The 12548-nt window shown below is 39.4% G+C and overlaps 1 protein-coding gene across 9 annotated transcripts in view; it reads left to right on the forward strand.

Moving 5' to 3' along the window:
• The window catches only part of asxl2 (ASXL transcriptional regulator 2), a 133023-nt gene extending 122440 nt beyond the window's left edge, over positions 1-10583 (forward strand). For all 9 annotated transcript variants that reach the window (XM_069178687.1, XM_069178686.1, XM_069178691.1 and 6 more), the window contains one exon: positions 368-10583. In XM_069178687.1, coding sequence (XP_069034788.1) covers positions 368-2704 — 2337 coding nt within the window. In that variant the 3' untranslated portion in view covers positions 2705-10583. The remainder of the gene's footprint in view (positions 1-367) is intronic.
• The last annotated feature ends 1965 nt before the right edge of the window (positions 10584-12548 follow it).

Below are 12548 nucleotides of genomic sequence, written 5' to 3' on the forward strand. Positions count from 1 at the left end.
GTCCATTAAGACACAATACGTGCACAAATATAGTTTAGATATATTTACAAGGAAAATGTTATTTTCACACTTGGAATTTCTGCTATTTAAGTGAGAGAATTTAAGTGAGAGAAGATATCCTGTTTGCTTCAATATCAGGTGTTCGTCTGAATGCAGGTATTTGTCTGTATTTTCAGAATTATTCAGAAACGGAAAGATCTGTTTTCTCTGTACATTTTATTTTGTTTATACAGTTCATGCAGAAACACGGTTTTGTGTCAGATCTGATTTTGAAATACATGTTTTAGGGAAAACGTCCTCTCAGGAAAACACTGCTTCTTGACTGCGAATGGGACTGTAATTTGGTCTTCTTTTGTGTTCTGTGCAGATCCCGGTGTCACGGATATTAACAGCTGCAACTGTCACGGGTCAGGTCTCTCCCAGGGCCCCATTCACAGCCTCCCTTCCCAGTACTGGGCGCACAGGGGCTCGCACCTTGGCAGACATCAAGGCGAAGGCCCAACTGGCCAGGGCCCAGCGGGCGGCGGCAGCAGCGGCTGCTGCAGCGGCCGCCGCGGGATCTTCCTCGGGGGGTGCAGTGCCCGGACCGGGGCCTGGGGGAGGGGGCGGGGCACAGGGGGGAGCCAGCCACACTGGGACTGCAGTCAGAGAGGCGCTCACTCCCCGAGCAGAACTGGGAGGAGCTGGAGGAAGGGGAACTGCGGGAGGGATTCTACCTTCCTGTCCAGACGCCAAGATCAAGATCTCTCCCGGTTCCGTCGGTGATTCTAGAGCACAATTACAGCAGACTACCACGTCACAGGCCGGAGCCAGCGGTACTACTTCAACCCTCAGTTCATTATCTGCAAACACTGCACAGGCCGCCACACCTTCAGTGAGGCTTTCCACCCTAGGGAACTGTTCAAATCCAGCATCTCTATCAAATCCATCAACACAGCAGTCCCAGATCTCAAGTTGTAATGAAACCACGGGAAAAGAACAATCAAAGTCTGTTCCCTTTCCAATAGATGTGGTCCAGACAGTGGAACAGAAACCACCAGCCACCGATGGCAAAAACACAGAGGCCAACAAACATTGGAAAGCATCTCTTGAAGAGCCAAGTGCTCTTTCAACTATGGAAAAAGTGGGGTCTCAAATGCTTCATCAGGCATCAAATTCAAATGTGTCCTTGGGCACACAAGTTCCAACAGCTCCACTCTCATGCATGTCAGTTACACGTCCTGCTTTGAGCAGTGTTTCCGGTACATTGAGTCAAAAAGCATCAGAGAGTCCAGTAGGTGGAGGGCATGTAACTAAGACCAGTTCTTCAATTCCAGCTAATAACCCCCTGGTCACACAGCTACTTCAAGGAAAAGAAGTCCCACTTGAGCAGATCCTCCCAAAACCACACACAAAAATAGACGTCAAGCCAATCATTCTGCCCTCGGGTGATAAAGGGAAAATATCTCATGTCACCACAGAGACTGATACTGTGGTAAGCGGTGATGATCATTCCAGACTTGGAACAGATGCCTTCGAAAAAGCAAGGCAATTGCTGCCCAACCAGCTTATTTCAACAAGGACAGGTGGCATGGAACTCGCCCAACATCATCGGGAAATGCTGAACAAGGCCACCCAAGAACAGATTTTGCAGACCCTTATGCAAAGAGCACAGACTCAACAATTTATTACTGGGTCACAGCTTTTGCAGCATGAGATCTGTCACTTTGGTTATCCAGCTGAGTGCTCACGTAGCCAGAGTTTTGCCATGGGTTTCATGGGTCGGAAGAGGATGTCCAAGCCTGCTATGTCGGGACATTACCTTCTTAACATCTCAACCTATGGGAGAGGATCTGAGAGCTACAAACGTGCTCACCTGTCCATAAATGCCCCTTTGGCCAACCTGAAGAAAGAATGTATAGATGGGGAGATTACTCCTGATGAAGGGGAAGAGCCATTCAAAAGTCCAAATGACTATGTAAAAGGGCAACCTGATCTCACAGGAATCAAGAAAGAGCATCAGGGTCTGGGTGATGGCTCCTACACTGCAACGAGCCCAAGTCATACAAAGTCTAGTGCATTACTTGACCACAATCACAGTCATAAGATAAAGCGGGAGTCTCCTTCACTTGGACAGGTACCAGACAGAGAAGAAGATTCAGTCCTAACAGACAGCAAAGATGCTGCGGCTACAGCCAAAGAAATTAACCGGGTTGTCCAATCACATAAAGTATATCCTGAAGTTGGCAATAACCCCCATAGTAACTCAGAGCCATATCGATTGCCAAACCATACAGGAATGGACCGCCATCACTGGCAGGCTGCTCATCATCACCAGCAAAAAAATTATGAGAGTCATGGCCCTGTGGTTGGACATATTTATGGTGGCACAATAAATATGTCTACATCTCATGCACTCAACCACAGCTCAGCAGGTTCTGGCAGTTCTCCAGGCTATAGTCCAGTGTCCAGCAGTAGTGGGGGTGTTATGTCCTTTTCAGTGACTGTCACCACAATTCCCGCTAACCATCCATTAGATCATGCTAATCATGGGGAAGCTGGTCCAGTGCAGGCATTTGCAGAAAGCTCCAGTATGGACGACTCTCCATCCAAATGTTACTGTCGCCTGAAAGCCATGATCATGTGCAAAGGTTGTGGGGCATTCTGTCACGATGACTGCATTGGCCCTTCCAAACTTTGCGTCTCCTGCCTAGTGGTGCGATAAGGAAAATTTTGATTTGCATTCACTTATTTCTATCAAAATGAATAGGAAGAAAAAAGAAGTGGTGAAGCATAAACACGTAATGTTAAAAAAAGAACGAATCAGCACCTTGTACTAGACTTGAGTCACTTGTGTTTGTGAATTGTGACAAATTTTGCACTTAGAGGAACACGTCATTTATTGCACAATATTTTATTAAAAGAAAAGAAAAGGAAAAAAGTATTTTTTTAGCAAGTCATTGGACTATGATTGACAGATCCATTTTTTGTTTAGAACCTTTCTTTAAATCCTGCCAGATATGGATCCTTCTTTTGGTAATTAATGTCCAGCATGATTTTTATGTTTAACAATTTTGGGAGTTCTGTCAGCCTTCATCCTAAGGATTGATGTCTATGGGTGAGGTGTTGTGCTGTAATGAAGGAAGGGATAATTACTTTACGTTATTGCTAAATATTTGGCTGTTTGGTACACCCAAAGGTAGCACCAGCTGCAGATCAAGTGGTAAAATAAATGTGTCCTCTCTCATAATTCATTCATGCTGAGAGATCAAGCACTGCTGTCCGTCTTTATGCAGCACATTTTCTAGTTCAGGATGATCCTTCTACCTTTTCTCTACCAGAGGCCATTTCTGTAATTTTAGATTGTTTAGATTGCTCCCATTTAACTCTGAACTCTTAAAGTGATCTCAAGAAAGCCAGCTGTGCTAGACTTTTGTTAAAATCAACAGTTATGAAGAACTGAAAACAATTCAGAATGAGTATTTCCAGTAGGTTCCTTTAAAATGCATTTGAAGCACTCATAAAATTCGAGTGATAGCAATTTTTGTACTAGGCTTTATAAACACTGGTATTTCTTTTTTGTTTAGAGCAATTTTTTCTAACCTCTGTTTTCTTTAAGCTTCTACTCCAGGTCCTAAGTACCTGTATCTTTTATGTCTTCGATACACTGTAAGAGTAATCAATACTCTGAATTCTAAATGGCATTTAACACTTTTCAATGATGGCGAAATATCTAGAGTAACACACAACTTGACATCGCCATGCAATAATTTTGTTATGTAAGAGACACACAGTTGCCAATAATAAAGCATGTTGATTTTATATTCAGAGATGATGGACAGTACTGCAGGGTTTGCATGCCATTGGTCAATATATCTCAAGTAATATTAATATTATTTTTTATTAAATTGATTGTCAGTATGTTAATGAGTACTTTTTTTGTATAATTATCTTGGGTGTTATACCAAAGTGTCTGTATGGAAATTGGTGTCCTGATCATGTTTTTAATGTTTGAGCAGTTAAAGGAAAAACATAAAGTAATATATTTTAATTATATATATTTTAATATAAAAGTACAATGTATAAACAGTTTGTTAGAATTTTAATAACATACAGGGTATTTACTAGTCTAGAGTAATGGCTGTCCTGTTTCTATCCAGTCTTTTGTTTCGTGTAGCAACCGTACAGGAGTTAATTCTGCTAATTTTGTAATATCTTAGTGGTCCTACACCTGTTGAATATAGTCTTTAGCAGGATTGCATCAAGGCCTTTGTGTATTCCTTGACCATTGTGTTCTGACTACGTAAAAAAAAAACATGGAAGGCTTTTATACAGTATACAGTATGTACATGTAACCAGCAAAGCCTGAAAGGTGAACTATTACTCAAGCAATCTTGTTTTCTTTTTTCTACAATTATAAAACAAAAGACACTTAAAGGAGCAGAGATAACCTCCAGTTTCAATCTAAAGGGTCCACAGTGGCCTTGATCTAGCTAAGAGACAGTCTATACTAGTAAAGACAGAGATTCAACCAGAACCCATTCTATACAGCATAAAACTGTTTGTCCAGGTTTCTACATTTTTCTGAAAAAAATAATAATTTGAGCTCTCTGAAATAAGTATAAGTGCCAGTAGAAGATTCTGGTCAGTTTCTTTAATGCTATGCTTTGTAAACAGGGATATTAATTTATGTGTGCAGCAATATGTTAAGTCATAAGTGTGCCACATCCCCTAATCACCTTGTATAAACAGCCTTTAAAGATGTTGGTCCGTTTGGAGCAAGACTGCCTTTGTGAGGCATGCAGGGCAAGAGAAGACACCTTTTAGAAGTAGGAAGATGTTTTTTCATCCAATTTGTGCTTTAAATCTGCATGTAATGGTTGTCCTGCCCTTTTGAACTTTTCTTGCAGTGCAAGCATACTTTTAAATATTAACATTGTATTAATTTATGCATGTTCTTTCTGATTTAATTTTTCATTTTAATTTTCTCCACCTGTTCCAAATGTCAACATATTCTGTACTTATTATCCAAAATACAATCAGAGCAGAGCAGGAATACCACATTACCAGATATTTTTAAGTGCAGGTCTGTACTGAGACTAGTTCTTTAATTATTCAATTTAAACAAAATAAGAATAAAAAATCTGTAAGTTGTTTAATTGCTTTTTTTGACAAAACACTGTAATTGAAAGAAGAAGTGTGGGTGATAAGTTACTAGCAACCATATATGTAAAATAAGCTAAGCAGCAGTCAGTCATTTCTACATCTGGGTTCTTTCAGGGTTCCTGGTAATTTAATCCTTCTGGATTAAAACAAAAAACTCTCCATCCCTTACCACCATCTCTTCTAAAATAGTCTACATAGCATTCTCTGTAGGGTGATTAGGCATTATTAGGAGATAGTGGATTACGATCACCAAGTGAAGCAGCCTGCATGAATTTTGTTAATGGTAAATACTTTGTTATTATACTTTCCTCTCGTTCCCATTTACACAGGTGCATTTAGTCATACAAACATTATCCACAAAGGATCACACATCATCAGGATCACATACATCATCATGTCCCAAAAAATATCCTGTGGTAGGCAGGCACTATTGGAAGGTCTTCCTTTTATGTGCTGCCTTGACACTTTCCTGTTAAGTGAGTAAAACTATTCCGATCTCTTCAAACTGACGGAAGAAGTCTACTACTTTTATCTGTAGCTTCTTGCTGCCATATTGGAAAACCAATATGTCTAATATTTATGTAGCATATCCAACTAGAGAATAAAGAGATGGGTGTGTTAGACTTACAGTACAAATAATGGACAAAAATGGAAACACCAATGTAAAGTCACTAAACAGGATGATGGGCCACCATTTGCAGCCAGAATGCCTGTATGGCATCTACTAGAATTTTGAATTGTGCAGGAGAGATGTGGCACCACGTTTTCTTGGGAAACTCAATCAACTAACTCATGGTTGATAGAGGCAGAAAAGACTGTCTCAGGCTTTTTCTGGAATTTCCAAAAACCGCTCAATTGGGTACAGACCTGATGAATGAGACAGCTATGAGTTATGGATAACACAAAGGACATGCTCATCAAAACACTGGGTGACCACACATGCTCTGTGAATGGGGACATTGTCTTCCTAAAAGACACCCCTCCCGACACAGAATGAAAATGATCACTCAGTACCATTAAGTAATGATTAGTATTGATCTTGCATTCTGACAAAATGAGTACACCCAAACTATACCGGGAAATTGGACTAAAAAAAAGATTACAGAACCTCTTGAACTTTTCACTGTTGGAATAAAGCAGTCAGGGCTGTAGAAGTCTTTAGGTTGACATTTTGTTGAGAACATGGTTAAAAATGATTCATCTGAACATATGACATTTCTCCACTGCTCGATAGTATTTTGACTCAGCTCTTTGCACCACTAGATTTGCAAATACTGAATGTGTTGCAGATATAACGAGAAGTTTGTACAATACAACCTGACTATGGTATCCTGCACTCTGAAGCTCTCAGCAGACCATATTTAATCTAACTGCCTGTTGCTCCCCAAGTTGAAATTTGCAATACACTGATCTGGAGTTGATTGTCTGTTGTCCCTGCACTTCAAATATTATAATAAATTGACAGTGTTTTCCTCAGAGTTCCATACTAACATTACCTTAAACACCACTGAACCAAGCAAATTGAGCTGACTTGATTATTGATACACCTGCCAAATATGCCCCAACAATCATCTCTCTTTTAAAATCACTAAAACATCTCCCCTTGCAGCCATATTTATAAATAAGCAGGCCTGTCCAGCATTTTTGTACCTAAGCAGGCTGGGATGTTATTTGCATAAATACCATATGAGCTGTGGAAGCTGTTGCTTTCAATAAGCTTTGTGTCCCTTATCCCTTTCCGAGGTCCAACTACATGTAAGCATTCATTATGAAATCATCTTTACAATAGACTTCTTTATGTCATGTGAGGAAAATTTCAACAAAATAATCTTACTGGAAACATTTCTTTATTGCAGCTTAATTTCATTTGTCCCAGTCAATGGTTTGGAGTTCTGCGAAGTTGGGAAGATGTAATTGTATTAGTCTTTGTATTTGTATTCATCCTTTTCATCCATCCTTAATGAAGTTAGAGTGTGGATTTCGCTTGGTATTTACCTGTGTTTCACTTCTCTTTCAATTTTATATCAATTTACAGCACCTGTGACCATAAGTATATTACTACTGTAATAATATAAGTGGAGAAAAAGCCATAAAAAAGCAATACAAGTATAATCATGTGAACTCTGAATTAACACTTAAAATGTCATCTGAATATTTTTTAATCTGACATGAAACCAGTAAGAACATTCTTACATGCATGGAGCATGTTAGTAATAACACAGGCCTCCCAGTAGGCAAGGTTACAAATGAGAGAAGGCTACTCAGTTTACAACGATAAACATTAAGCCAATTATCCAAAAGTGTCTGCACCCCACTCATCCCAAATGGTAACTTAACTCCATGTGGAGTTTAACATTCTGTGACGTTTCATTTGAGAAGAATAATAGTTTAAAGCAGAGAATCCATTTAGAAAGTTTCACAAACAACATATTTCAATCTTGCTCTAGATTAATTGTTCTCATCCCCTTATCTGGGCTCTTAAAGTGTGCTATGGGAAAGGCGTACAACTTACCTTATAATTACCAAGCATGCAATTAGGTATAATAGATTTTAATAATGACAAGATGTGGGATAATAAGATGTATCTTTGATAGTGCTGTTGTAGCCCTTGAAAGCGAGCAATTGCCATTTCATTATTTCTCGGGTACTGCTTCCAGCTTGAAGACTAATAAGCCCCCATCCGATACAAGTTAAGACAGGATTTTCCCTTTCAGCAGTGATAACAGACTAAAGAGGCAATTTCCCAGAAACCCTTTTGTGATTTTTTAGAACAGTTCATGGCACTGGATTCCCCAGCTGGTTGTGGTGCAGATTTCACTGAGTGCCGCCAAGAATAAGGGGGCAATCTGCCTTCCATTGACACTGAACCTCCCGTGTTAAATGAACAGGGCGCTCGAAAGTGGACAGGTTGGGGGAGACTGGCTGCGTGTGGCTATAGGCTTCATGGTCATGACCTGAGTGTGAAAAACATGCTGTCTGGAATTGAAAAAAAAAGGTTCACGCTTCAAGTACACAGGGGTGTTGTTGGATTGTGCCCTGGCTAGTTCATATTTTAAGACTGATACTTTCAGATCAGTGTGTGTACTGATAAAATATGGTGGTGATTTGTGCTCTTTATTGCTTATCACTTTCTAAGCATACAGTATACGAGACAAATAAAGGAGAATAAAACTGAACTTATTGCACTAACTTTCTTCAGTAGTCTGTTGAGCAGACTGTTTAGAGAACAGATTAAGTCTAAATTTGTTTATCTGTCATGCAGCACTGTTTCTGATGTCTCAGTATCTATGTACACATGTAGGAGCTGGCTTGATAAAAACATGATCATCAAAAAAACAGGTTTTAAAAATTACATAAGAATTGTACATGAACAGGATTTATACACAGAACACTGATGGTTCCTTGTTTTTGAGAAAGATAAGGTAGTCTTTAAGACGTTTTTCTTTTTATAAGGGACTGTTGAACCAGAAAGGATGGGATACTTTTAAAAATGAGCATTGATATTTTTTCATGAATATAACAGAAATAGATATTTTAAATAAACGTTTTTTTAAGAAAAAAAGATCTATGAATTATACATATATAAATAGATTTCCTATGTATTTTATTTGCGTAAATTTTGTTTGAGAAATAGAGCTAATGTACAGTAGGCTGCTATGTTACCATATGTTTTTGCATGTGTGTAGTCCAAGATGAAAGATTAAAAGAAATTATTCTGAACACAAAACTTTGTGTTTTTGCCTTAGTGCTTTAGGAAATGAAAATGAGATTCTTCCTCCCCATTTAAGTATTTTTATAATGCACTCCTTCTGAAGCCATATTTCCCTAACCATACATTGTTTCTCATTAATATGTGTCTGGCAAGTGCAGATAAGAATCCCAAGGTCATTCTGTGAATGAAAATGCAAGATTCATTTGAAAGACATTTTACAGCAGTGGGCTTCAACCAGGGTCCCAGAAATGTCCTACAGTATATGTCACGTTTTGTATACATTTTCAATCAGTGTATAAAGATCACATTAAGTGTGATTAATTAAGCAAATACTTGATTCAATTCAGTAATCAGGAGTCCAGCTGGAATGACAATCAAAAGTTTTTTGTCCCTCCATTATCAAGGTGTTCTAGAGGGTGAAATCCTACAGCCTTCAAATGATCCCAGCTAAACCACAATGTTCTGTATTTATGTTTTCAGTGCTTTTTAATTTTGATATTGACATTGAAAATGTCGAACCTTACAAAATACAGGATGGGAGCTTCAGCATTTGTTTTTCCTTCTAATATTTACTTTATGAATAGAAAGCAACATACAGCAAATGAACCTGGCAGTAATCTATTTTGTTAACAATGCATCTTCCTTGGTTTCAGTTTAGAAGAAAGCAATATCTCTAGGCTCAGTTTTTCGAAGGCTGATAAACGTTTCCCCTCTGGGAGATTGTAGCAATGAAAACAGCAGTACATTATGCTTTATTTCATATTTAAATTACTCTTTCATGTGTGAAATTGTATCTGTGTGTTCATCTTTAAAACGCACATATTTCTTTGTAGATTTATTGTGCAGTGTGTTATCAAGATTTGAAAACAGACTATTGAAGCCCAGTTAGCTTAAAGATTTACCTGGGAAATATTTAAGTGAGAAATTGTATTATTTTACTTTTTTGTCCTGTCCTGTCGTCCTTCACATCATCTTTCCCTCAATGATATATATGTATACAGTATGTATTTAAGCTGTGCCTTAGGTTTCTGTGTAAACTGGAGTAGCATGTGTAAGAAAACTGCTTTGTTCCTTGATTTCAGGGTCCTTCAACTTTCCTTCAGAGAAAGATATGGGTCTCCACTCCATTGGTCTACTCTATACCACTAGAAATTTAAAATAAAATTATCTTCAAAATGTGTTTCTATTGAGTCATCAAGCATTTTAGTATAAATTCTACCAATTTGCGTTTTCTTGGGGTGTGGACAGCATTCCATACTTCGAAAGAATTGTTTCACAGACCTACCGGAGACATTAATTAGTTTGAAAAGAATGTTATATGTACCATTTCCCATAAGGGATTTGTTGTGTTATTAATCCCATGTTGTACTAGGAGCGAAGTGTTATTAGGCCTGAAGTAGTGCATTCCTTTTTGTAGAAAGGTGTGAGTAGGAAAGACTGTTGGGGTTGCCTCTAAACCATTTAGATTAAGTGTAAGTAACAGTATATATAACTGTTAAAGGGTGATGGTGAAAAAATATGAATGTTTGTGTGTGTGTGCTATGTTCTTCTTAGTCATGTTAGCAGTTTTATTCCAATTCCTGTTTGTGTTTTGTATATTTTTTTTCTGTTTAAGCTACCTGTTTAAAACGGAATACAAAAAAGAATGTACAATAATAATCAGCACCTGTAAAAAAGTGTATTTTATCATAAAAAGTTTTAAAATAATAAACAAAAGAGGTTTCAACTTTTTGTGTCAGTATTCTTTCCTAGAATTTTTGAAAGAGTATTGTCACATATAACTTATGTTTTAAACACATGTCAAATTCTACTACTCATGGGGGGTAAGCAGCAGTATGTTGATGTTGTAGAAACCCGCTTGCTGGGCGACACACCTGACAGTAGCAGAGGAAGTGCAAGCACAAGAGCGCAATGTCAGGGGGAAGGTAATAATAATAATAATAATAATAATAATAATAATAATAATAATTGCTTACACTTATATAGCGCTTTTCTGGACACTCCACTCAAAGCGCTTTACAGGTAATGGGGCCTTCCCTCCACCACCACCAATGTGCAGCAACCACCTGGATGATGCAGCCATAGTGCGCCAGAACGCTCACCACACATCAGCTATCAGTGGGGAGGAGAGCAGAGTAATGAAGCCAATTCATAGATGGGGATTATTAGGAAGCCTTGATTGTTAAGGGCCAATGGGAAATTTGGCCAGGACGCCGGGGTTACACCCCTACTCTTTTCGAGAAACGCCCTGGGATTTTTAATGACCACAGAGAGTCAGGACCTCGGTTTTATGTCTCATCTCAAAGATGACGCCTGTTTACAGTATAGTGTCCCCGTCATTATACTGGGGCATTAGGACCCACATGGACCGCAGGGTGAGCGCCCCCTGCTGGCCCCACTAACACCTCTTCCAGAAGCAACCTTAGTTTTTCCCAGAGGGTCTCCCATCCAGGTACTGACCAGGCTCACACCTGCTTAGCTTCAGTGGGTTGCCAGTTGTGAGCAGCAGATGAGCCGCAGTGCGTAAACACAGAGACTGGGTTGAGCGGAAAGGGTGCAAACTGGGAGACGAGCGCAGGCTGCGAGCTGGCAAGACAGCAGGCAGTGACCGGACAGGAATACTGATCGGGTTTGTGGCCAAGCAGGTGGTGTGCACACAGACGGCACTGTGTTAGAGCATGCTGGGGAAACGGCATGAAATGGGCAAACGGTCCAGGGGCGTAGTCTTGGAACGTAGCAGGAGTTACAGTACAAACCACCAAGGGCAAATCCACCAAAAAGACGTTGCCGTAATCACACGCAGAATCAAGGCCGAGCAAACATGGAAGGGTAACAAGCCAAGGAGCAGATCAAAACTGCTCACAGGTGATGCAGATTTTCTGTTGGCACGCATTTCCATTAAATTGGCTATCAAGGGAAACTAGCTCACTCTGTGTCCCTGCTGCAGGGACAAGCCTGAGACATAGCTAACTCAATGGTTCTCAACCTTTACAAATTACAGTATCCATTCAATTGCATTATCAAATGCATAGGTCGGAGTGAAAGAATATTTTACAGTAGCTCGTGTTTCAATCAGAGGGTACTTCATAGTACCATCCCCCTGAAAAGCCAAAAAGTTCTGATGTTTTCACATAGGCTGCAAAACAAGGTGGGCATAAGTATCTCTCGACTTGATGAGGGTGTTTATTGTCCTGCCATTGTTTAATACTTTGTGAAGCTCAGTACATCACTGGTCCTTGTTATGTATTGAACCTGTTGAGCAGAAGGATGTGCTTTTGGATCCATGCTATGAGGCCATTCACTCACCCAATCAGGACCCTGGACCCCACAGAGCCATGTATTTCAATGACCGGCAACTCCAGCGGTGTTCAGAGAAAACATCATAAATCAAATTACAGCACTTTTGCTTTGCATCACAGTAAGCACAAGTGCCTGAACTGGCAAAGGCTCATGGTCAAACTTATTTTGAGCTTTTTGATCAGGTTCGAGCCTGGGTCAGGATTCCCCAGTAGACATGGGGGTATTACATGTAAAGTAATGGAACTAATTCTAAAAATTAAACTAGAGGATCACCCCTCTGGAATAATATCCTAGGAAATAGTCAGCATGGATTTAGAAAAAGTAGGTCTTGCCTAACATACTTATTAGAGTTTTTTTGAAGAAACAAATACATTAAAGGGTACACATAAGG

This window comes from Lepisosteus oculatus, chromosome 2 (genome assembly GCF_040954835.1).
Source record: "Lepisosteus oculatus isolate fLepOcu1 chromosome 2, fLepOcu1.hap2, whole genome shotgun sequence".
Lineage (NCBI taxonomy): Eukaryota > Metazoa > Chordata > Actinopteri > Semionotiformes > Lepisosteidae > Lepisosteus > Lepisosteus oculatus.